The sequence below is a fragment of the Sceloporus undulatus genome, chromosome 2 (assembly GCF_019175285.1).
Source record: "Sceloporus undulatus isolate JIND9_A2432 ecotype Alabama chromosome 2, SceUnd_v1.1, whole genome shotgun sequence".
NCBI classification, from domain to species: domain Eukaryota; kingdom Metazoa; phylum Chordata; class Lepidosauria; order Squamata; family Phrynosomatidae; genus Sceloporus; species Sceloporus undulatus.
This window is the reverse complement of record NC_056523.1, coordinates 274,999,709-275,023,525: the sequence shown is the minus strand read 5'-3', so window position 1 is coordinate 275,023,525 and position 23,817 is coordinate 274,999,709. Positions and strand designations below refer to the sequence as shown.

General features: G+C 39.7%; 1 protein-coding gene across 2 annotated transcripts in view; it reads right to left on the bottom strand.

Moving 5' to 3' along the window:
- Nucleotides 1–1,304: 1,304 nt before the first annotated feature.
- The window catches only part of ST8SIA4 (ST8 alpha-N-acetyl-neuraminide alpha-2,8-sialyltransferase 4), a 107,457-nt gene continuing 84,944 nt past the window's right edge, over nt 1,305–23,817 (bottom strand). For both annotated transcript variants that reach the window (XM_042455824.1, XM_042455826.1), the window contains exon 5: nt 1,305–2,626. In XM_042455824.1, the coding sequence (XP_042311758.1) occupies nt 2,344–2,626 (283 nt within the window). In that variant the 3' untranslated portion in view covers nt 1,305–2,343. The remainder of the gene's footprint in view (nt 2,627–23,817) is intronic.

Below are 23,817 nucleotides of genomic sequence, written 5' to 3'. Positions count from 1 at the left end.
GAGATGTATCTGTAGCACATAGCTATGATGCATCTCCTGATGCAACCCCATCCCATCTTTTCTCTGCTGCCCCTGGTAGTGAGTTTTGATTACGATTGCTGAGGAATTTTGTTAATTAGACATCTCATCCAGCCATACACATTTGTTATAAGTACACATAAACATGCACTACCTTGCTTTAAAGCACATGTTTCATAGTTTCATTATACTCTGTTCATGTTACTCAGTAAGATTAATTAAGCCTAAATGCAAACACAGAAGCTGACAGGGTGATTATACTATTCCTACTCCTGATAAGGGGGGCTCACTCTCTCTAAGAGAAGAAAACTCCCTCCTCTTTCAGTATGTACACACACTGGAGAAATAAAGTGGTTTGATATCAGTTTAACTGTCATGACTCCATCCTGTAAAATCCTGGAGTTTCTAGTTTGCTGAGATATTCAGCCTGGTCTATAAGAGCACTCTGGTGCCTTGTGAAACTACAATTTCTAAGATCCCATAGCACTGAGCGATGGCAATTCAAATGTGTCAAACTGCTTTATTTCTACAGTGTGGATACACCCTCATTCTCAGGGAGCAAGGAGAAGGGAGAGCTAAATGCCTTCCAAATCCACGAGCTTCATCTCATAGCTTCTAGATCTGGTCTTGAGAAGAGAAATGCCGGTGCCAGGAACATCAAGGCCCACCTGGAGCTAAGATGCCAATTTAATGCCTTACAGAGATGGCCCATGGACCATCTCCATTTGAAACTATGCCAGAGTTTCAGGTCAAAGGATGTGAGGGCACTTTCTTTCCTTATATTTTCTACTTCTGTGTTCTTTCATCTCAATTTGCCACCAATAATTTGTCCCTGAAGTTTGTTTGCTAAGTGATTTATTCTTACTTCAATGTACTGTATCATTTGAACCTACTGTAAAATGAATGGAAATTGAGTGGTTCAGGCAAACCAGATTAATACACACCCTGAGACACATCTGCATTGGTGGAGATCATCAACACCCAAATGGCCATGCAGGGGGGCTGCAGCAGAGAAAAGGTGGATTTTGTGGGGAGGGAGTGGCCATTGCAGAGGTCAGAATTTTGTTCTGACTGCAATGGCCGAAAAGTAAGTTGCAATAGTATATGTTGGACTTATGCCTTGGTAACTCACTAACAAGATTCCAGTCATTGTGTTCATTATAACATTCTGATTTGCTCTGACAGAAGCACCAGAAGCAGTCTCTCCCAACTGAACACCCTCTAAACATGCTGGACTACAACTCCCATCATTATCACTGAGTCATAGCTCTGCAGGCCAGAAAGCTGGGAGTTGTAGTCCAACACAGCCAGAGGATGCCAGGTAAGGCAAGGTTGATTTAAAGCATATGGGAGATTCTAAGCCCTGATCTGTTTAGGTTATACTGTTAAAAAAACAAACAAACAAACACCCCCACACTGCTCTCTATTAGATGATGTTTTCCCACACCACCTTTTATATTTAGCGTGAATATTTACACTTCATCTGTGCCAGCAGTACATATTCCTGGCAGTGGCTATTGCTGGTACAGAGCATTTCCAGGGGCTGCAGAAGAAAAACCTGGCCGTATTTAATGCAGCAGCAGCAAGTCATGGCATGGAGGCAGTTTTAGTAGTAATGCATATGCCAAGCTGAACCATAACATTCAATGTAGATCTTAAAATGCATCTGGACTTCTCTTTAAAAAATAAGATCTTCTAAGACAACTTCTTGATTATCTGAAAGGTTCACAATGTTCTTTTCAAAATCCCTTAAAAGGTTTTCAGTACTCAAACAACATAGAAAAATGAATGACAATTTTAAAAACAGGAAAAGAGAGGAAAGGAGGTTATAATACAAAGCCAGGCATGCCCCTGACTGAAGGTATTTTACTGGATCTTTGTGGTGTTCTCTGTTGTTCTGTCAATTCCACCTCAATTTTTCTATGGCCAGAGGCTTGCATTTCCTTAAGAAACAGATCCCAACACCTGGATTTTTCTTTCTATGTGGCCCGATGTTTCTGGTGGCAAATGAGCAGTAAATTAACTATTTGCTGCTTTAAACAAGCGATGAATGCATCATTGGATCTTGTAAACACTACTGATTTTATACATTCAAGCTTTGTTTTCAGTGAAAGTGGCACTTACTCGAACCATTGCACTCAGAGATTTAGCACTCACAGATAAAACGTTAGCCAGCAATGGGAACTCTTGTGATGTACTTCCTTGTTCTCCAATGGCTTGTTACAGTGCACTGGGATATATCCACAGCTTGGATCCTCCTGTTTTTCCAAAGAATCTTATCATGAAGCCCATTTCCTTTATTTCTCTTTGTACTGAACTTGTGCTTTATTGCTGAACACATTTTCCCGTGGTCAATTTAAGTGCTCCTCTGTTATGTAACATACTTAAAGTTTTAAACTCTAATGGCATCCTGTGAGGGCTGGCATTAGAAAAGTATCGATATTTTAAGTCATCATAATAATGATATTTGACTGATTTTCCATTTATATCCTTTGGGAATGGCCAGAATCCATACAGATGAATTTCATCGCAGAACCTTGTGGCAAGTGTGTACATGAGGAGTCCTGTGCTGGGTCGCTTGATGAAAACTTTGTTGGTCAGCCAGTACCTGTAAGATAAGATATAAAACAAAACAAAGAGATGAGCATTTCATAATTTGTGGAATATTTCCCGAATCCACACTGGAAGAAATGTCAGTTTCTCCCAAATGGGATTAACTGGTTGAGAACAAGAGAGTATGCCACTTCTGTTTTGCTACCCCACAGCTTGTTGAAAAAGCATGGGACATTGTTTATTTCAATACTTTGCACTCAGTGGAGACAAAAATATAACACAATGGTAAAAAAAAAATTGGTTGATTTGTTCAGATATTCTTGTTTTTGTTGTTTGAAAAACAAAACTGAACTGTACACAGCAATTGGTTGCAGTTTGGGAAAATATTTATGACTGTTCAGGAAACAATGCCACAGAATTTCTACACTACAGGTCAAATCTTGTGTAGCATTAGCAACAGAAGCTTATCTGGGGGACTAAAATGTGATTTATCTCAAAACATGCCCAGATTTTATCTCAGAGTATATATTTTAAAATGCATTTTGGAATGGTTTGAGTTAGACTGTAATATTTAAATGCAAAAAGCTGGTATATAATGAAGCTGCAATCCACACATAAGCCTAGCTTACATCAATCAAGTTGACTTATATTAAAATTTCCAGAAATTAAATCATCAAAATTTAAAAGTGAAGGCACCACAGCTCAGAGTTAGGAACATACTCTTTGCAGCTTCATGGTCTGAGTTTGTGCCCATACTCATCCAATCAAAGGGTACTGTTTAATTCATTCATTTATTTGATTATTAATAGTTTATCAATAGTTTTTTAAAACTATACTATAAATATCTCTTCCATTGTTCCCAAATACAAAAGAGCATGAATATCAACTTGGAATAGCTACATTTTGGACTACAGCTCCCAGAACTACCAGTCAAAGTAGCAAGTTCAAAAAAGAGTCCCCCTCCAGCGAGGCCATTTTCAGCTGTAGTCCCTTTTAAAATAACAACCAGTACTAATATCACATCACTTCATAGAATCATAGAAGCACAGAGTTGGAAGAGACCACAAGGGCCATCCATTCTAAACCTGCCATGCAGGGACACAAAATCAAAGCACTCCTGACAGATGGTCAACCAGCCTGTGTTTAAAAACCACCAAAGGAGGAGAATCTACCACACTCTGAGGCAGTCTATTCCAAAGTCAAACAGCTCTTATTGTCAGGAAGTTCTTCCTAATGTTTAAAAATGCCAGTTTTGAAAAATCAATTTCCTGTCACTGTTTTTTTATTTTTAATTTTTATTTGGTACATACATTATTGCGAGTCTATACAATAAACCGATAGTGTTTCACAGTCTCAATCCTGTCACTGTTTCGAGAGGGATGAGGAGTAAGTAGTATGATGTTCTGAGGGGGTGTGGATGTTTTTGCAGTCTTTCCATACAGTTTTTAGGTGAAAATCAATAAACAACCTATGAATGTTTGCATTTTTAAAGGCTGTTTTATTTTGGGGGAAGGGGACATTGGCAATGGGACTCTGGGTGCCACACAAGTTGGGTCCAAAGGTGACATTTGACTGACAGGCTGCAATTTTTGGGCCTCCTTCTAGAACAGGAATGGATAATTTGGGAGGCTTTGGGAGCCAATGTTTAACTGGAGATCCTGCATGGAACAGGGGGTTGGATGCAATGGTCCATCAGACCTCTTTCAACTCTATGACTCTATGGTTTCCAATCTGGCATCAACCAACTGGCAAGAATGAATTTAATAATAATAATAATAATAATAATAATAATAATAATAATAATAATAATTTTTATTTATAGACCGCTATTCCGCAATGATCATTTGAGTCTGGTGTCTCTTTAAAGAAAAGCCTGAACTGGATCTAAAGTAAAGCCTTGGCTGAACGACAGTGTTTGCAGATACTCATTCCTTTCAGACTGCCATTTATCTTATTTGGAAACAGATATGTCTCTCCAAATTTATTTGTTATTTATTTGAGATCACACCTTTTCCTTAATGAATTCAAGGTGGCTTACATGGCCCTTCTCCCCATTTTGAGTTGGGTCAGGTGAAAGAGTGGCTGCCCCATTATTATCCAGTGAACTTCTTGACTCTCCCTGATTGTAATTCAGCACCCAAGTTATTGCACCACGTGGCCTCTTTCTAACAAGGCACAATATGTAGCCAGGGAAGGAATTTTTGTAGTTGTTGTGCTACAGCGTGCTTTGAAGTCATTTCCAATTTATGGGGACCCTAAGATGAACCTATCACGAGGTTTTCTTGGCAAGATTTGTTCCAGGGGTTGCTTTTGCCTTTCTCTGAGGCTGAGAGAATGTGACTTGCCCAAGGCCACCCAGTTGTTTTTCAAGGCCAAGTGGGGAATTCAAACTATGGTCTCCAGAGTTGTAGTCCACTACGAACCACTATGTTGTACTGGCTCTTGAAGGAATTTTACATCAGGAATATAGTCAGGTGAGAAAAGATTTAACTTCCCCATTCAAGGACTAAATTTCTGATCCAAATCCCTGTCTCTTGTTATTATGCCTTGCTCCCATCAGAGATGGGAGACCTTGCTATGGTTTTTTTATTCCCTTCTCTAATTTGGCCCTCTGAGGAGCTTCAACCACAATCCTGTGTTTTAGATGCTGGGACCCAATACTCACAGCCACCCTTTTGCCCATGAAGCTTCCAACCTCTGAAAGCTTCAGTGTGTGGAAACACATTTGTGGAACAAACAGCTTCATCAAACAGGATTATTTGTTTCACTAATGCCCTGCTACAGCCTTTCACTGCTTTTCAGCAAAATCTCCTTCTGAATATAGCAACAATGCAAATCTCTTTTGCTGTGCTTAGTTTCCGATGTCACTAACCACATGTTGGGCAGGATTTCTCTTCCCCTCCCAAGTTTGTATTAGTTGTGAGTGGAACTTATAAAAAGCAAACCTAGCAACGACAGTGACAGAAGAGGGTGGGATGCTTAAAAGAGTATGCAAAACATTTGCTAATTTTAGATGTATTTTCCCTTTCCTTAGGGAAGAACAGAAAGAAACCTGACTGGCAGCAATTCCTTCAGGAGATAATTAAGGGCCACTTTCCGGGTGTATGTTGAATAAATATAAAATGAATATATTCTGCAAACAGATACTGAGCTGAAAGACTTGGTCTCAAAGAACTTTGATTCCTTGGTTTTTCCTTAAGCTTGCTGCTGTTTCATAAATTTCAATCAGAAACTGTTTTGTTGTTGCTGTTTGAAGCAGAAGTATGTAAAACTCATAGAACTGTACATATCTCAATTCCAGAGTTTATACTTCCCCAAACCAGCTAGTAATGATTTTAGCATCTGTTTATTAGTTTGATTTAAAAGAGATTAATAAAGCTGCAAGAAAAGCAACAATTTGCATTTGCAGCATGAAATGTCTCAGTCTACCAGGAGTGAAGCAAAAGTTTTTTTTTTTTCATGGTTCAAAACAACAACAACAGCATCCCAAAAAACAAAAACCAGTCCAAATTGTGGCCTTTAGTTTTCAGGGAAAGAAGAAGAATAAAGCTGCAGTTCTCCTTCATTATTGTACCCATTCACTTACAGAAATGGAGTTGGACATACCATCTGCAGGCTCAGCCAAAGCAATATTATAACAAATGTTAATAATGGCTACTCCCCTCCCCCTCCTCCACAGAGAAAGTTTTGACTGAAGAGATTCATCAACCAGAAGAGAGGCTCAGTTTCTGTTTCTATGGGATATCTTCTAGAATCTAGATGCAGTAAGCAGGATTGGCCAAACATACAGCTAGTTGTTTTGGCTAGGCTAATGCCTGGGGCAGACAATTAAAATTGGCTACTCTGATTTTGTTTCCTTGGACCTTTGCCTGGAATTAACATCTGCTGGTATTTTACTTTGGTCTACTACAAATGCAGATTATCTATGCTTGCATATGCTCAGATAGCCAACTATAGGTTTTTGGTAGGTGCTTGGGAAATGAAAGTCATATCAGTGAGCTCTCCTGGTGTCCTTTGACCCATGCCAGCAATATGGCTATTGCCTGTAGAAAACGTTTCTCCCTTTTTAAACACTTAAAGGAAAGGAATCTCTGGAGTTAAGGCTGTTGTTTCCACAAAGCATCTCCCCATTCATATATTTAAGAAAACCATGCTTAGATGTTAGACCAAACTTCCTTACAGAGTATGGATATATGACTTTTTGATACTACAGTTCCTGAAAATGTGGCCATATTATATCATGGAGAGATATAATAATGAGGTCCCACAGCAATTATCCTGCTTCTGCTAGCACACATGTGGGGATGTAAATCTTTATAAATTTCATTCTCACAGATAAGAATAAATATTTTTACCATTTTCCCTGTCACTGTGAGAAAGTTGTCAAAAAACTGTACAATTTTTGAAGATGATTTGTAGATTGGGACTTACTTTGTGGAAAACTGCATGCTTGGAGGCAGAAAATAGTATTCCTTCAGAGGAAAAAAATCATTTTCTGTGCAGATACATTAATTTCTGTGCACTTCTCTACACAAGGTCATATGCTTTATTGTCTTTTAGCATTTTGCTTCACATCTCTATGACAATAATATAGCCCAAGATGTAAAACAGTTCTTCTGCAACAGATGTTTGGATTCTGACCTCATGTGATGGTCACCACTATCCTGTAATTCAGGGAAAGAGAAAGATGGATGATGTGAGCCCCTCCAGAACTTGTTCCCTCACTATTAGATTTGCTGATTATATACACAATCTTGCAAGGTTCAGGATATTGTAGTAGATCTGCATCCAGAATTACACTACTACACCACTGTGGAATTGCCGAGACTCTCTGTGACCATTCCAGTGCCTGGTGGAGAGGATCACAGAAGCATCTGGCTATGTCCCTGTGGCCAGATATGAAGCAATTCCACCATCTGCTAAGGTCTGCTGGGGTCTCAGAGATCTCAGCAGATGTAATTATTTTGTGACTGGCTATGGAAACATAGCCATATGCTTCTGCAATTCTTCCCCACTCTCCAGAAATGGAATGGCTATAGTGGTTCTATAGTAGGTTGGGAGGGGGGGACTTGGTCTCTGCAGAAGGAGGATGGGAATACCAACTTCCACAGTGCCCAAAAATAGACAAACACAGGCTTGAGGTTAATTTAAAACTGGTGTATGCCACTAATAGGTTGCCAGATCTTGGCTGATGGAAATCCAACATCATTTAGAAAGCCACACAGTTCCCACTCTTGCTAAGATGTATAACAGAAATGGTGAATAGAATAGGCTACACTGATACACTAGTGGTAGCAATCTGAGCATAGCCAGGAGAACAAGTTGAAGGCTGCAGAGAGGAGTTTAGAAACATTTCTTGGATACATAAGGACTGTTCAATAATAATAATAATAATATAAATCTGACTGCCTAACAGCAAAAGCTGAAAGGACAGGCAGGGACAACTATGTTGAGAAAATTGGTGTTTCCATGCTCTGCAACTGTGTCTTTTCCAAACCACAACACAGATGGATACTTGCTCACAATATCTACTGGCTCGTTCATATGATCTTCCCTCCACTTGTCTGTGTACTTAATTCACATGTGTATGAATAAATTCAGTCATCTGAGTTGGCCTTTGATGGGGAAATGGACACATAAATAAATCATTTCTGATATTTTGACATTGTGATTGGGGCAAAATGGTTGTGTACTATTTAAATGGAGAGGCTCTCAAACTGAATTTCAGTTTCTATAACTAAGGAAACCTTGAAATCCTAGTTAGATTTTACAGTTTTCCAGCATCTCAGAGAGAACCCGAGTGCATCCAAGTACCAAAATGACTCGAGGCATGCAGTTTAGAACTTAAATCCTTTTACAGAGGCTGGGTTTGTAATTAATCAGCCAATAACACATTTCACCCCAGTAAATCCCCGGCTTCCAGTTTCTGCTTAAAACAATTTTAAAACTGACCGACAGGTTTATTTGGCTTCTATGATTTGCTCCTAGATTATATGACTGAACTGGTTAGTGAACAGCATTGCTACTTTGCCAAAAGATCACCCAATGCTGATTACCGGAAGATTGCTTAACCAAAAAAGTAACTGCTTAATTAATAGACTGCAGACAGAAGTTATGTCTCACATGTAAGTCAATTCTGGTAATTCTTGATCATAATGAAAGCCCTTTGCCAACATGGGACTTCATAGAACACACATTCTATAGATTAAATCTTTCTTTCCCAAATAGAGCTGTAAAAAGTATTTGCAGCAGGAAAAGAGGAAGATCATACCACATATAGGTAGAATTATTCAGTCAATGAAATTATGGCCTTTATTTTGGAAGACCAGTGAAGAGCAACTGATGAATGGAACACTTGGAGGTGTCTCGTTCATAGGACTGCCATAAATCAAAGTTAATCTACACCAAATAACAACAAGATATTTGCACAATTTCTCATTATATACCAGCTAGGGTTACACTGACAATCATCATGAGTTTTCTTGACTCTAAGACAAAGGTCCCTTCATTTTTCATTAGCAATTTCCACAGTTTGTGCAAGAAGTCTCTGTACACATCTCTTCTCTCTTTGCATAAGAGATATACTGGCATTCCATGATATAAATTGGCTGAGATGAATGTTTCAGCCTACCAATGGTTGGGGTCAGCCCTAATTTTGTTAAAGACTGGAGAGACTCAGGGCATTTGAAGACCTATCTTGTCACAGTTTTCTTAAAGATTAAGCAAAATGTGAGAGTACCAGGGATTCCAATGCATAATGCTTATAGTTTCATCATGGAAGAAATGAGAGACATAACTACAGGTATTGAAAAAGAAAACTGAAATGAAAATCTTCCGCAGAAAGCTAGTAGAAAGGAAGAGGCAGCCATCAGAATTTCCTGTCCCTGAATCAACAAGTATTCATCAATCATTATAGGACACATTTGTCATTTTGTCACAATTTGTTAATCTATTTAATGGTCCTCAAGTAGTGCATTATATAATGTAATTGACATCTGTCACTGCACAAGATTCATTTTGTTCAAAACTCATTTTCCCCAGGGAGAAAAATGCACTCACTGTGGTATTTTGTTCCGCAATTCCATTGCCTAAGTGTGTTTGGATTGTGTTAGTTATTCTGCTTTTTTTTGATGTTGCCATATTTAATCTTTCAAAATATTCTGTGTGAGAAAAGTTTTATTTATTTCTGAATGTGTTATCCACAGTGAAATCCTAAGCATGTTTACTCAGAAGTCAGTTCCCGTGGTTGAAGTTTACACTCCATGGGTTCATATTAGAGGACACAGTCCAAACAGCAATGAGACAATTTGCCAACTAGAAATGGCATCCACCATGACCGGTCTTCTCTTCACTAGGTAGTTTTAAAGGTTTAAGTAGTGGGAAGAGTAATTCAGTACCGTCAGTGACTATAACCAAGCATATTCTTGCATGTAAGACTATTTAAAGCAGGTTTGGTTATAGAGTGTGTGTTAACTCCCTTGTTGAAGCAGCTTCCACTAGCTACATATCCATTTCTAGGCCAAAATGAGAATTCTGGTTAGGATTTATAAAGTCCTATCCAACCTATGTCCAGACCATCTAAAAGCTTGTAACACCACATATGACCCTGTTTGAGTCTTGTGTTCTTTGAAGGAGGTCTTTCTGTCTTTGGTGTTGTATGCCTTCAAATAATTTCTCAATTATGCCGACCCTAAGGTGAACCTAGCATAGTATTTCCTTGGCAAGTTTCTTCAGAGGGGGTTTGCTATTGCCTTCCTCTGAGACTGACAGCATGTGACTTGCCCAAGGTCACCCAATGGATTTACATGTCTGACCCAGGATTTGAACCCTGGTCCGTAGTGTCATAGTCCAACACTCAAACCACTACAGCATGAAACTTTTGCACCTGTGGAGTAATGGAAAAGCAGCACAATTGGGGGGAGGGGGTTACTGACACATTTTCCCTGTCATTGAAAATGGACATACTAACAATGCTTCAAAGAAACAGTAGCAATGATACAGAGATGACATCACGAAGTATTTTCAAAGACATGATTCCTCAACTTTAATTGCAGTTTGAAAGCCTTGTGTGATAATGTCCTAACTATTGAATGACGAGCCAACACTTAGGGATATCCTGTTGATTCAATGGATATTCTCCAGTCATGACTACCAGCAGAATTCAGGCCAAAGAGCCCTAGGTTTTTTTCCTTGTGAAAATATAGGTACAGACATATCACAGTTAATGAAATAGATGTGTTCAAGGTCATTACTTCTTTAATGGTACCAGAGGCAGAAATAACATGGAAAGAATAGGGGAAATTTCCTATACCACAAAAAGAAGAGCAGTTCACCATGAGTTCAAGCAGATCAGCAGCATGGAGTTGCTGCTGGCTGCTCTAGTCCCGGTTGCTTCTCATTCAGTGTGGGACCATGGTGACCAGATGCTGCTGTTGCAAGGCTGGCTGCCATCATGGTCCCGAATAGGCCACCAGCAAGAAGTGCTTTGTAAAGTTGAAGGCTTTCATGGCCAGAGTCTATAGTTTTTTGTGGGTTTTTCAGGCTATGTGGCCATGTTCCAGAAAAGTTTCTTCCTGACGTTTCGCCAGCGTCTGTGGCTGGCATCTTCAGAGAATGCTTTGCCTGGAAAAAGTTGGGTGTATATATACTGTGTGAGCCTGGGAATGCAGGAGTGATTTGCATGTGTATTGTTCTGTGCTGATGGCCAGCCTCAGACTGGGAGGCTAATGCAAAAGAGGATTAATGTCTGCTAATTGGTGATCATTATCTGCTGGGAAAGCCCCTGACTCTGAGTGGTTTCCCATTTGCATTTGCTGAGTCCTTATTTTTCTATTCCTCAGGACTGGTAGCCAAATTTTGTTCACTTTAAGGGTTTTTTCTTTCCGGTTGAAATTGTCCAGGTGTTTATGGATTTCTATGGCTTCCCTGTGCATCCTGACATGGTCCAGAACTTCAGTGTTTTCAAACAGTATTTTATGCCCAGGATGGTTTGTGGCATGTTCTGCTACTGCTGATTTTTCTGGTTGGCCCAGTTTGCAGTGCCTCTCATGTTCCTTGATTCTTGTTTGCACACTGCGTTTGGTGGTCCCTATGTAGACTTGTCCGCAGCTGCATGGTATGTGGTAAACTCCTGCGGATGTGACAGGGTCTCTCTGGTCCTTGGCTGAGTGAAGCATTTGTTGGATTTTCTTCGTCGGTTTGTAAACCATTTGAAGGTTGTGCTTCCTCACCACTTTACCTATTCTGTCTGTGACACCTTTGATGTATGGTAAAAATACCTTCCCTTTGGGTGGCTGCTTGTGTTCACTTCTCTGGGTTTTCCTGGGCCTGGCAGCCCTTCTGATGTCTGAGCTGGAATAACCATTGGCCTGTAGAACCCGGTCCAGATGCTTCAGTTCATCTTCCAAGAAGTGGGGTTCACAGATGCGTTTTGCTCAGTCTACCAGTTCTGGACCAGCCAAGATGAGCTCTCGGAGGATGAGGAGGAGGATGAGCCTCCTCCAGAGCAAGGGCTGATTGAGGCTACGCCAGGTGTTAGTTCTGCTCTGCCAGGTCCCAGCTGTGCTTCCCCAGCCCCAGAGCAGGAGGTCCAACCAGGTCCTAGTGCTGAGGAAAGGCCTTCTATGGTGCCACAGCCTAGTGGTGACTCGGGAGACGAGGCGTGCCTGCAAGTGCCTTCTTATCAAGAGAGAAGGGCCGAGAGTGCTTGCAGGCGCAGATCCAGGAGGATTGCAGAAAGACAATTAGCAAACCAGCCTCAGGTGGCTTGAGGGAGAGCTTCGCTGATTTAAGTGGGAGAGAGGCTTGAGTTTGTTGCTAGAGTTTATTGCATGAGCCCTTGGTGTGATTGCTGTCGCTCTAGCTCCTGACATCTTGTTACCTTGTTATCTTGACCTCGGACCAGACCTTTGTTATCTCTTGGCTATTGTGACCTCGGACTGTTTTGACCATGCTGCTTTCTGGCTTCCTGACTTCGGCTCGTCTTTCGGCACGCTTGACTTTCTGCAACCCCAACATTGGCTTGTTTCCTCGGCTTGCTCTTTGACTGCTTCTCCACAAGGTTTGTTTTGCCTACACGCGTTGGCTGCAGGCTTGGTAATCAGCATAAGTCAGAGATTGCTGGCAGCAATCCCGGACAGACCATGCCAACCACTACCATGTCAGGATGCACAGGGAAGCCACTGAAATCCACAAACACCTGGACAATTTCAACCAGAAAAAAGAAACCCTTAAAATGAACAAAATTTGGCTACCAGTCCTGAGGAATAGCAAAATAAGGACTCAGCAAATGCAAATGGGAAACCACTCAGAGTCAGGGGCTTTCCCAGCAGATAATGACCACCAATTAGCAGACATTAATCCTCTTTTGCATTAGGCTCCCAGCCTGAGCCCGGCCATCAGCACAGAACAATACACATGCAAATCACTCCTGCATTCCCAGGCTCACACAGTATATATACACCCAACTTTTTTCAGGCAAAGCATTCTCTGAAGATGCCAGCCACAGACGCTGGCGAAACGTCAGGAAGATACTTTTCTGGAACATGGCCACATAGCCTGAAAAACCCACAAAAAACTAAGAAGTGCTTTTTTGCGCTCTTTTTGTGGCTGTTTTTGGGCTGCCTTAAGCAGCCATGTTATGACTTTGGTCTGATCTGGGTGCATGTGTCACCTGAACGCCATGCCCCCGGATCGGCCCAAAGCCAGTGCTTTTGGCCATGTGTTTTGGGCCCACTAGCCTCCAGTTATGATTTACATTTTTTTTGGCCAAACTTAAACATAAATGTTTAACATTCTGAGGGTTAGCTCATGAGGCAGGCTTATCTGCTCTCCCCTTTTCTCATTTACATTTTCATTAAGAGATTCTGGAAGCAGTTTCGTTCTAGGCAACCATACACAGTTACAGTTGGATTGGAGAGACAGAATCCCATTCTTTCCCAGTTCAAGCTTTATTGCATTTTTTCCTGCAAACATGCTGCTGAAACCTGATACTGGAAGTCACTTTCACCTGGTCTCTTTCACCATCTTCCTAATGCCAATGCTGCTAGAGCCTTTCCATCCAGAGAGATGACAAAACAAGAAGAGACGGATGGGGGGGGGGGGGGGTGGTGAGATGAAAAATGGTTTTGTAAAAAGTTGTTTGTCAGAGGCAAAAATCCAGTGTCTTCCTCCTTTGAGGAGCAAAACACACATGCAACAACAACAACTGTCTCACTGCTAATAAATATGTAAACAATTCATCCCTTGCTTCTAATCTTTAAAAGTGCAAGAAACAAACTGGCAGCCATTGCCGCTTTCAGAGTGTTCTGTTCCTTGCTCACATCCTTGTAATGGTAAAGGTCAGGTTTCTCACCCTCTCTAACTGCAACAAAGCAATGATCAGGGGTCCCATTTAATGAACCTTCCTTAACTGCTTTTCCTCTGGCCTACACTGGCCATAAACCAGATACAGTCTTGCATATAAATGCCAGCTCAACAGAGGAGCAAAGGAATGAAGGTATGAAAGCAAACAGGCAGGTCTTCTTTGTGATTTATGAAAAAAATATTCAATATAGGAGAATGTGAATGAAAAAGTTGACATCTACCATGAATATATCTTCTACTTGGATATGGGAATAAGGTGAAGCCCTAATTCAACAAGTTGTAATCCTATGCATAGTTAGCTGGGAGTAAACCTCATTGAACTCAGTGGAATTTATTTTCCGGTAAATATGCAAAAGGTTTCAGCTGGAAGAAAGGTAAGGTTAAATAGGCAGCCAGGACTGTTTATCACCCCTACTTTTATTCATGCGAGTTGATTTATTGTGAGCATAAAGATTGCACCTATCAGGTTCTTAACACCACAGTTAAACTGAATGTGTATGAATTTTGATGTTATGTCTGGGAAGAAGGAAAGGCTCGGCATGTCAAGTAACTTGATATATGTTCTTAAAAAGAAGACCACAGCCAGAAAGAAACAATTCTCTCTTGCTTTAAAAAACTGAGCATACCTGCTTTATTTCAAACGGATGGCAGTCATGTAGATGGAGTTTATTCTGCACATCCAAGACATACATATGTGGGTAGCCAACAAAATAACTCAGCATATTCTTGAATCTTAAATTTGACCTATAATTGATGTACACAGATGCCCTGTTTTTAAGTGGCATCTGTGATTAGGTATCAAACTTTAGGTGCAACATTTCAGCACTGACTGTAGTCAAGACTAGGGTAATCTGAAAATTAAATCCTAAAATGTGTTACTAAGGGTCTGAGCAGACAGGTAGCATACGATGGGATGAGTCCCTGGGTTGGCATGGGGACAGGCAGGTGTTCACTCGCCTGTTCCCACATTGACCTGGGAGCCAGGACCACTGCTTACCTTGCCCACATGGACAACCCCCAAATGATTCGCTATCTAATGTAGCTTTTCTCAAACTGTATTCCCTCCAAGTATTCTTGAATCCCATCATCTTCAGCGTGTAAAATCAATGTTGTGCTGATTGAGGATGATGAAAATTAGATTACTTTGTAAGGACATCAGGTTCCAGGGAAGGGGCAGAAAAAACTTAGGAAAAATATTGTTCCCCTCCCCATTTTATATACAGGCAGGCAAAACAGGCTGGCCTTGGAAGAAATTGTGGAAATAACATGGATTGTGGAATATGTTCTTTTAAAATAAATAAATAATAATAAATAAATGCTTTATTTGTATACCACCCTTCTTCCAATCAGGGCGGTGCACAGCATAGTAACAAATACAGTGTACAATATATAAAAACAATCAAACAATTTAAAATATACCTTAAAAACAGATACTAGCCAGCTCAACATTGGCTATCGGGGGGGGGGGGGCTAAATAGAGAACGTATTGGGGAACGCTCGCTTAAACAGGAAGGTTTTTAAATCCTTCCTGAACTGGGCTAGGGAGGTAGCCGAGCGGAGCTCTATGGGCAGCGTATTCCAGAGGGTCGGGGCCGAGATGGTAAATGTCCTCCTATGATGAAAATGTGTTTATGAAAAAATATTCACATATTTTCTTCCTCAAAATAATTTCTAAAAATGATGTAGGAGGAAAAAAAAATTATGAACTTTACCGCACAGGACCTAAGGGACGGCCTCAGGATGGAACAGAAGGGAATGGAATGAGTGGGGGACGGATTTTACCACACACACCAGTCCCTCACTTGTTCCGCACTCATTGCTGCTCCTCCCAGTCCTGAGAATGTACCGAGGAGGAACAGTGAGATAAAGTCCTATGTAAGGCTATGTATAGTATCAGATTGCTGGGTTTAGTTTCCTTTTCTCAGTTCCTTTTGTTAAAAAATGGGAATAATAATAATAATAATAATAATAATAATAATAATTTGTTTTATTTATATACCGCTATTCCAAAGATCATAGCGGTGAACAGCAAGTAAGCTAATTAGCAAGTAAGCTAATTTGCCCCCAACAGTCTGGGTACTCATTTTAGCGACCTCGGAAGGATGCAAGCCTCAGTCGAGCTTGGGCCCTTTTGCTGGTCTTGAGCTCGCAACCTTGTGGTTTCGAGTGAATGGCTGCAGTACAGGCATTTAACCTCTGCGTCACTAGGGCTCCTGCTTGATAATATGGAAAACTGATGGAATTTTTCTCCTTTTCTTTTTCAAACTAATGTTGATGGTTTCTTCCCTTTATACTGTTTTTGCCAGCTCCTGAAACTGACCAATGAAGTTCTCATAAAACCTTGTATTTGTATTTGTAATAATTGTAATTATAATTGGGGATAATCTCATGATAAAATTTGGGATGTGCAAATGAAAGGGAAAAACTGAGCAAAATTCCCAACACTGTGTTACACTTCTCAATGGGTTTCTGTCGGGAAACCTATTTTTGTATGCAGGCAACAAACTATGGGAAATATGCTTTCCATCCCAAGCCACAGGACTGATGGAGGATTTCGTATACTTTATATTTAGAAACAAACTTGATGCTTGTTTCTTATGCTAATATGTGGATAAAATGCTGTAATTTTAGTGTTTCTACTTCCCCAAATTTTATGATACAACGCTTAGTTCAAGAAGCACTGAAATAACATTTCTGTGAAGAAAACAAGTTTCCTGTACAGAAAATAGCATTTTCTGGGAAAGCAAGTTTATTCCACAGAAAACTGTATTTTCTTCACAGAAAATGGTGATTTCTGTACAGGAGACTAGGAGGTAAATATTTTTAGCCTCAAGATCATACTTTGAAGCAAGTTTCTGCATAAAAGCCTACTCTTTTTTTTTTTCCGAGGGGGAAACAAAATAAATCCCGAGCTAAGAATAGCCTGCTAAAGAGTTTTCAGTTATTTTTTTTCAGCAAAGAGAAAACTGTAAAAAAATTCAATTTGCGTATGAGAATGAAATGTATACGATTTATATCCCTAGCCCTAGAAGCAAGTTAACTAAAGAGAGAAGCCAAGGAAAGATATTACATTTTCTGTATTTTCTTTTAAGATCAGTCATCATCGTCGTCATCTGTTCTGAGTCCAAATTATGTTGGTGAGATTTCATATGTAAAATACAAAATGACTGATGGGTATTTGAATTTAATTAGATGGCTGATGTTGAAGTAAAATAGATATTGCTCTCTGCCATTATTGACTAGATTTGTTCTGACTAATCTAGAGCAATGCTTGGCTATAACTCAAGGGCTAGTCTAATACATTAAGATTAGACATGGCATATGAGACAAGGGAGAAACCATGTGCATCATATGTGTGTCAGATCTAAGAAATCCTAAGTGTGTTGGAGACAAGAGAAGCATGAAGTGGAGATCCTTCTGTTGGTGTGGGAGATGGACAGAAATTTCAGGTCGATTTTCAGCCTACAAAACCATGGTTTGAAATTCACAACCCACTGAAATCTGATTCTTTTAGCCAAGCATCCTGGTCTTTGGAGGTGGAGTCAAAGTTGCCTGCATCCCACTTTCTAAATATTCTGTTTCAGGCCCTTAGATGGTTAACAATATCCATATTTCTGGTAGAAATCAACATCATTTGTCTATTGTGGGGAGAAGAGTCCAACTGATTGATCATTATTAGCAAAAACTGCCACAGCAGTTTTAGTGACATTTACTAAGACAATTTAATGGAATTTACTTCCAAGCAGGCTAGTATGCATAGGATTACATCCTTTCCCCCTCTTTATTTTGGGGGTAGAAATAATTGCGTTCATATAGCTGGCCAGCAGGGCTGAGAAACATGTGGCACTTCGATGTTGTGGAACTGTATTTGCTATCATTCCTCACCGCTGGCTCATGCTGTCTAGGGATGCTGGGAATTGGAGTCCAGAAGCATCTGGAGGGCCCAATGACTTCCACCTCTGGTCTGGAAAGAAGCAAGAAAATTTTTCCTTACCTTATAGGGAGAGGAAAGAAGGCATAATCTTTTTAACAGCCACCAAGTCATCCTAAGCATATGAGTTCTTAGAGGTAAATTAGTGTCTGGTTAGCACTTGTATGCATGGTCATCAGGAAAAACCAGAGTTCTCTAGGTAAGGTAGGCAAGAATCCTGTCTACAACTCTGGAGTATGACTACCAGTCAGAGTTGACAATACTGGGTGAAGTGGACAACTGATCTGATGTTCACAAATTTCAAATATGTGGCCTTCTTTTTCTTGAATAGAAATATCAGTTAAATATGCTACAAATCTGGTGATAATTTGAACTAAATCTCCTTAATTCAATTGTGGCCTGAAAAGTTTTACCAAGGCAAATGGGACAACCTTTTGTTGTAAATCCTGCTTGCTCAGAAATATAAAAAGCCAAGTTAAAAAAAAAAAAGCCTATGGTTGCTCTTGTCTTTTACAATTGGCTGCTACAAGAAGTTTTAGTTATTCAAACTTATGCCAGCGGTTTTAAATCTGGCTGTAGCCAGATAACCAAACAATCCATTACACTACACTGTGGTTCAGGTTTGGATGTATAGAAATGTATGGTTGAGCCACAAAAGCCCAGACAGCACTGTAAATCAATGCTTGTTTGTCTCTTGCTATATAATCCTTGATGTAAAGAATGACAAATTGCCAGATTGTAACTTTTCACCCAAAATGTCATCAGTAAATGCTGCAGCCAAACACTAAATTCTGAATTTCTTAACTGTCCTTATTCTTATTTAACATTTTACATACAAGAGTTGGATTAGATGGCTATTTTATTTACAGTTATATGAGATGAAAATGTGAACTGGGTGATAGTGTATAGGCTGTGTAAAAAACAGTGCAGGTTGATGGCACTAATGCCAGTGGAGCGATTAATCCTCCTTGGAGTTTAATCTGAATTTTAGTGGAGCTACCAAAGATCCTATGCCCTATCCTATCCCCAAATATTTCCTTTAGAAACTGTAAAGCAGTGGCAGACAACCTGGTGTTTCTCAAGCATTATGGACTCTAAATCCCATTATGGACTCTAAATCCCTAGCCACCAGGGTCAATGGTCATGGGTTATAGGAGCTATAGTCCAAAACACTCAAAGAGTGCTAGTTTGCTTACTCTTTTGTAAATCTTGAATGAACAAATGTCTGTGTTGTACTCAAAGAAACACCTTGTGTGTTCAAGCAGGCCAGAAGATGAGAAAAGGGAAGGGTGATTTATTCTGCCTCAGTGCTGCAGAGGTCAGTGACTAGGATCACTTCTTCATCAGCACCTGAGTGTATGGTGCCAGCCACTGCATAAGAAAGCATTCCTCACAGCCTGAAATCATGTACAGTCTTTCTCCTTGCAAATATTCAATCTACAGTCAGCCCTCCTTATCCACAGATTTTTTATCCACAGATTCAAGCATCCATGGTTTGAAAACATTTAAAAAGTATAAATTCCAAATAGCAAACCTTGATTTTTTTCATTTTATATAAGGGAAATCATTTTACTATGTTATTGTGTTTAATGGGACTTGAAACATCTACAGATTTTGTTATCCATGGGGGGGGGCAGAGGCGGGGGTCTGGAACCATACCCCAGCGAATAACAAGGACCCACTGTATATGCACAGACTCTATACACACAAACACCACTCAACAGATGGTCAACAGATGTTGTGTCAGGGTGCAGCTCATCTCTCTCCACAAAGAACATACCTGGTGTTCTTCTGCTTAGAGGGCCCCTGTTGTAAGTAGCATTCTTCACCCCAAAATGTTTGAATTACAGAAGATCTACAGTGGACCTATTAGTAAGCAATTTATAAAATATTCATTTGGCTCAGCTTTTCTCCAGTTGACAATTTTCTCTAAGATCAAAGATAAACTGAAATGTGTAAGTGACCAGAATGTAAACTTTAGTGCAACTAATAATCTGTGTACATTTATGGTTCTCAAATAAGAACTGTATTCTCCCTTACCCTAACCAGCCCATGCTTTGAGATCTGCTAAGAAGGCCCTTCTCTCTGTCCCATCGCTCTCACAGCTACATCTGGTGGGAACACAGGAGACAGCCTTCTTGGTGGCTGCCCCCAGGCTCTGGAACTCTCTTCCCAGAGAACTGAAACTGGTACCCTCTCTATTTACTTTTTTGTAAAGAAGTAAAGAGTCTCATCTAAACAATGTGCTGGATCTAGCTAATTGTCATACACGTGTGTGTGTGTGTGTGTGTGTGTGTGTGTAATGACATTTTTAATCTGGGGTTTTTTTAATTGTTTAATCTTGTTTTAACTTTTGTGTCTTGTGAATTTCTAACATCGAGTTTTCAAATTTCTTTTAAACTCCTTTGAGTCACCAACTGGGGAAAAAGCATGATGATGATGATGATGATGATGATGATGATGATGATGATAGCAGCAAATTCCACAGGGTACAGATACCACTTTTGAAACTTAGGAGACTTTCAAAGGAGATTTGTGACATCGAACAGAGATATTGCACACTATGAAAAAATCAATAAGCAAAGTAGCTTTTTGGATCCTAGCCTAAATTTATATGCAAAGGTATACGTAAATCATAAATTTTTATATTTATTTTAAAAACTCCTTCTTTTCTCAAATCCTGATTAAAAACAGCATTTCCTGCACATCATTTGTCATAATCCTCCTGTTGCAGCAAAGAGCAAGTACATCTAAATTAAATATATTCATATGATTTCCCAGTTTACCATGGCCATTTTCCCCATTTTTCAACGTATTACCTCCCCCACTGTTTACTTATATTAGTGGCAGGAATTAATATTGGACTGCAACTTCCAACTGCTCTCATCAGCATACCTCATGGTGCTGAATGCTGAGAGTTGCAGCCCAGGAACATTTGGCCACACAATTCTCACCTCTTACTTATGTATAGGTATGCCTCATTTAAGGAAGCTGATGTATTCCTGGGCATTACTTATTTAACAACAACGACAACAAAATTGGCATGAAAGCTGAAATAACATGGAATGAATAGGAATCGGTTCCTTGTTGTTGTGTACCTTCAGGTTGTTTCTGACTAATGGTAAACCTATCACGGGGTTTTCCTGGCAGGATTTGTTCAGAGGAGGTTTACCATTACCTTGCTCTGAGGCTGAGAGAGTGTGACCTGCTCAAGGTCACCCAGTGGATTTTCATGCCCAAGCTAAGAAGTAAACCCTCCTCTCATAGTCATAGTCCAACACTCAGACCACTACATCACACTTTCTCTCTTACACCATGCTTGCTGTCTTTCTACATCACAAAAGAGGTGCCTACCCCAGACACAGAAGGAGCATTTCAACCTATTCAGCAACCATTTTATGCAAAATCAAGAATATGCATGTGCAAAAAGAAACAGCTAGGGTAGGTAAGTGTTGCATAAATAAACAAAAACAACCTGAACATTCTAGAAGCCACTTGAAAGTTTCTTCCAAAATGTATCCATGGATCTTTTTTCTTTCTTTCACCAGCCTCTACTTTTCTTATGATTTTACTTTTGATGGCCAATCATCAAACTGCCATTGGACGGCATACTTTAAAAAAAAACATGCTTGGGGGGGGGCAGTGTGTTAGGCACACCTGTTCTCCCCTTTTTTCTCTGTTTTGTTGTTCATGTATACTCAGTAAGGGATTTTAGAGGAAGGCACACACAGCTACACTTGTAGGATAAGTTGGAGTAGAATCTCTTCTCTTCCAGCTCAAGCTTTGTTTATTGCCCTGTTTACAGCAGACATGCTGCTGCAAACCACTACCAAGCATCTATGTTTCTCAAGCCCCTTTCCGCCAACCTTCTAATACCAATGCTGTTAAGAACTATACAGAAAACGAAGAGGAAGGACTGAGGCAGGTTTAAAAAGCCTTTGTAAAAGGAGCTTCACCGTCAGAGGCTTTATTGACTGAGGTATACAGTACCTGAACTACAAACCTTCACAACAGGAGCCCTTGCACCTGCATTTTGCAAAGCAACCATTTGGGTTATCATGTGTCTTCCTTTTGAGAGGGCATGACTGTCAGATATAAATCTTCATTTATTTCATCCTCACTTGTCAAGAGCTACACATTGCAAACATTTTCTCCCCACTTGGTGAGATTCTGAGTTTCTGCACATTTCTCCCCACTTGATTTTTCATAGTTCACATCTTATCTCTCAGATGTGTACACTTGGCTTATCTGACAGCATGTGCACACACTTCCAGGAAAGTGTCTCAGAAATCCCACAACACATTTGTAGCTCACACATCCCAGGCCTTTGGGTCAGGGATGATACATTATCAGTTCTTTCTACAGTCACTGAGTTACTAAGTATTCCTTAGTACTGCATATAAATAGGCGAAGAATTCTTAAAGTCAACATGTGGGTGTTTGCTGGAGCATTCTCGAGCAGCAAACATAAAATAAGACAAATAGCTGTTTTATCTAAGGTGAAAAATGCACTATAATAAAGGGAGATAAGAGTCAAAACATTCAATCTCCTTTTAATGACAAGTTCCACTCAGTGAATCAATACTACCTTCTCCTCCTTCCCACTTTGACCTCAGTCAGAGCTAAGTGTTTCTGCTAAATATTTCAGGCACAGCAAGATTCCTGTTTGTAAAGCAGATATTGAATGAAAAGGCCATTAGTATGGCCTTTAAGTTTAATGTCTTTGTTCTCCTGCAGACCAAGGAAGCTTAGTTCCTGCAGTTTTCAAGTGAATGAGAATATGATGGTTTAGAGCAATCCTATGAAGGTTTATTTAGAAGTAAACCCCACAATTTTAATAAAGTTTGTCCACTAATAAACAGATGGTTTGCTAGGAAATAAGTCTCCTCAAAATGAATTCATTTTTTCAGTAATACCTCTTAAAATTACAGTACAAGCAAGACAAATATATTGTGGTGAATTCTAAACTGTCATTGGATGACAATGTTTTTATTATTATTTTTAAAACAGATGCCTGTATTATCATCTGAACACTTCATTCTGTTCCTGGAAAATAATGTATTATCAAATCCACGTACAAAAGAATATTAGAATAGTATTAGCTGACAGAAAAGTATTTCAATTTTTAAGATTGCTTCAGATGTCACTTTTTTAAAAAAGCATGCATATAAAACTGTCATATTTTATATGAATATGTCATTTCAAAATATTCAGATCAGAGAGTATAACTGTGGTTCCTCACATGTTATTGGGCTGCAGTTCCTTCCAGCAATTCCTTAATCAGCATAGCTCAATGAACTATGCACATCTTTTCTTCATGCCTTAGCACTTTATAGGGCATGCTCTATTCACAAAGAGCACTGACCCATCATTACCTTGCATGGATTGAGAGTGTCCTAAATGAATACAACCAACACTTCTCTGCAGGAAAAGGCCAACAGAGGCAGGCAAGCTTGTCTTCCCTTATTGATCTTCTCAATGAGAAGCTCCTGAAAAACTTCAAAGGATCCTGAGAATTTTCCCTGAACACAGCATGAAAACCACTGTGCTACGTTACATAACTTGTAAACAAGTCCAGAATGTTCAATGTGCAGCATCAAAGCAGCAGTTATAGAAGACAAAGCAGATAAAACAATCTGGCCTCTGTCCAATGTCCTGTAAGTGAGAACAGAGACACTGTTGCCTATAGGACATTCTCATGAGCTGGTTAGCTAGCTTTGGAGAATGACAGTAGAAAAGTTTGGGTCTACTTGGGCACTATTAATAATAATATTATTCAGGTGGGATATGGGATTGATTTTTTTAACTGTAATTTTTAACTGTACGATGTTTTATTCTTATACTGTTGTAATCCGCTTTGATTCCTCTGCAAAAAAGCAGAATATAAATATATATAAATTATATTATTATTATTATTATTATTATTATTATTATTATTATTATTATTATTAT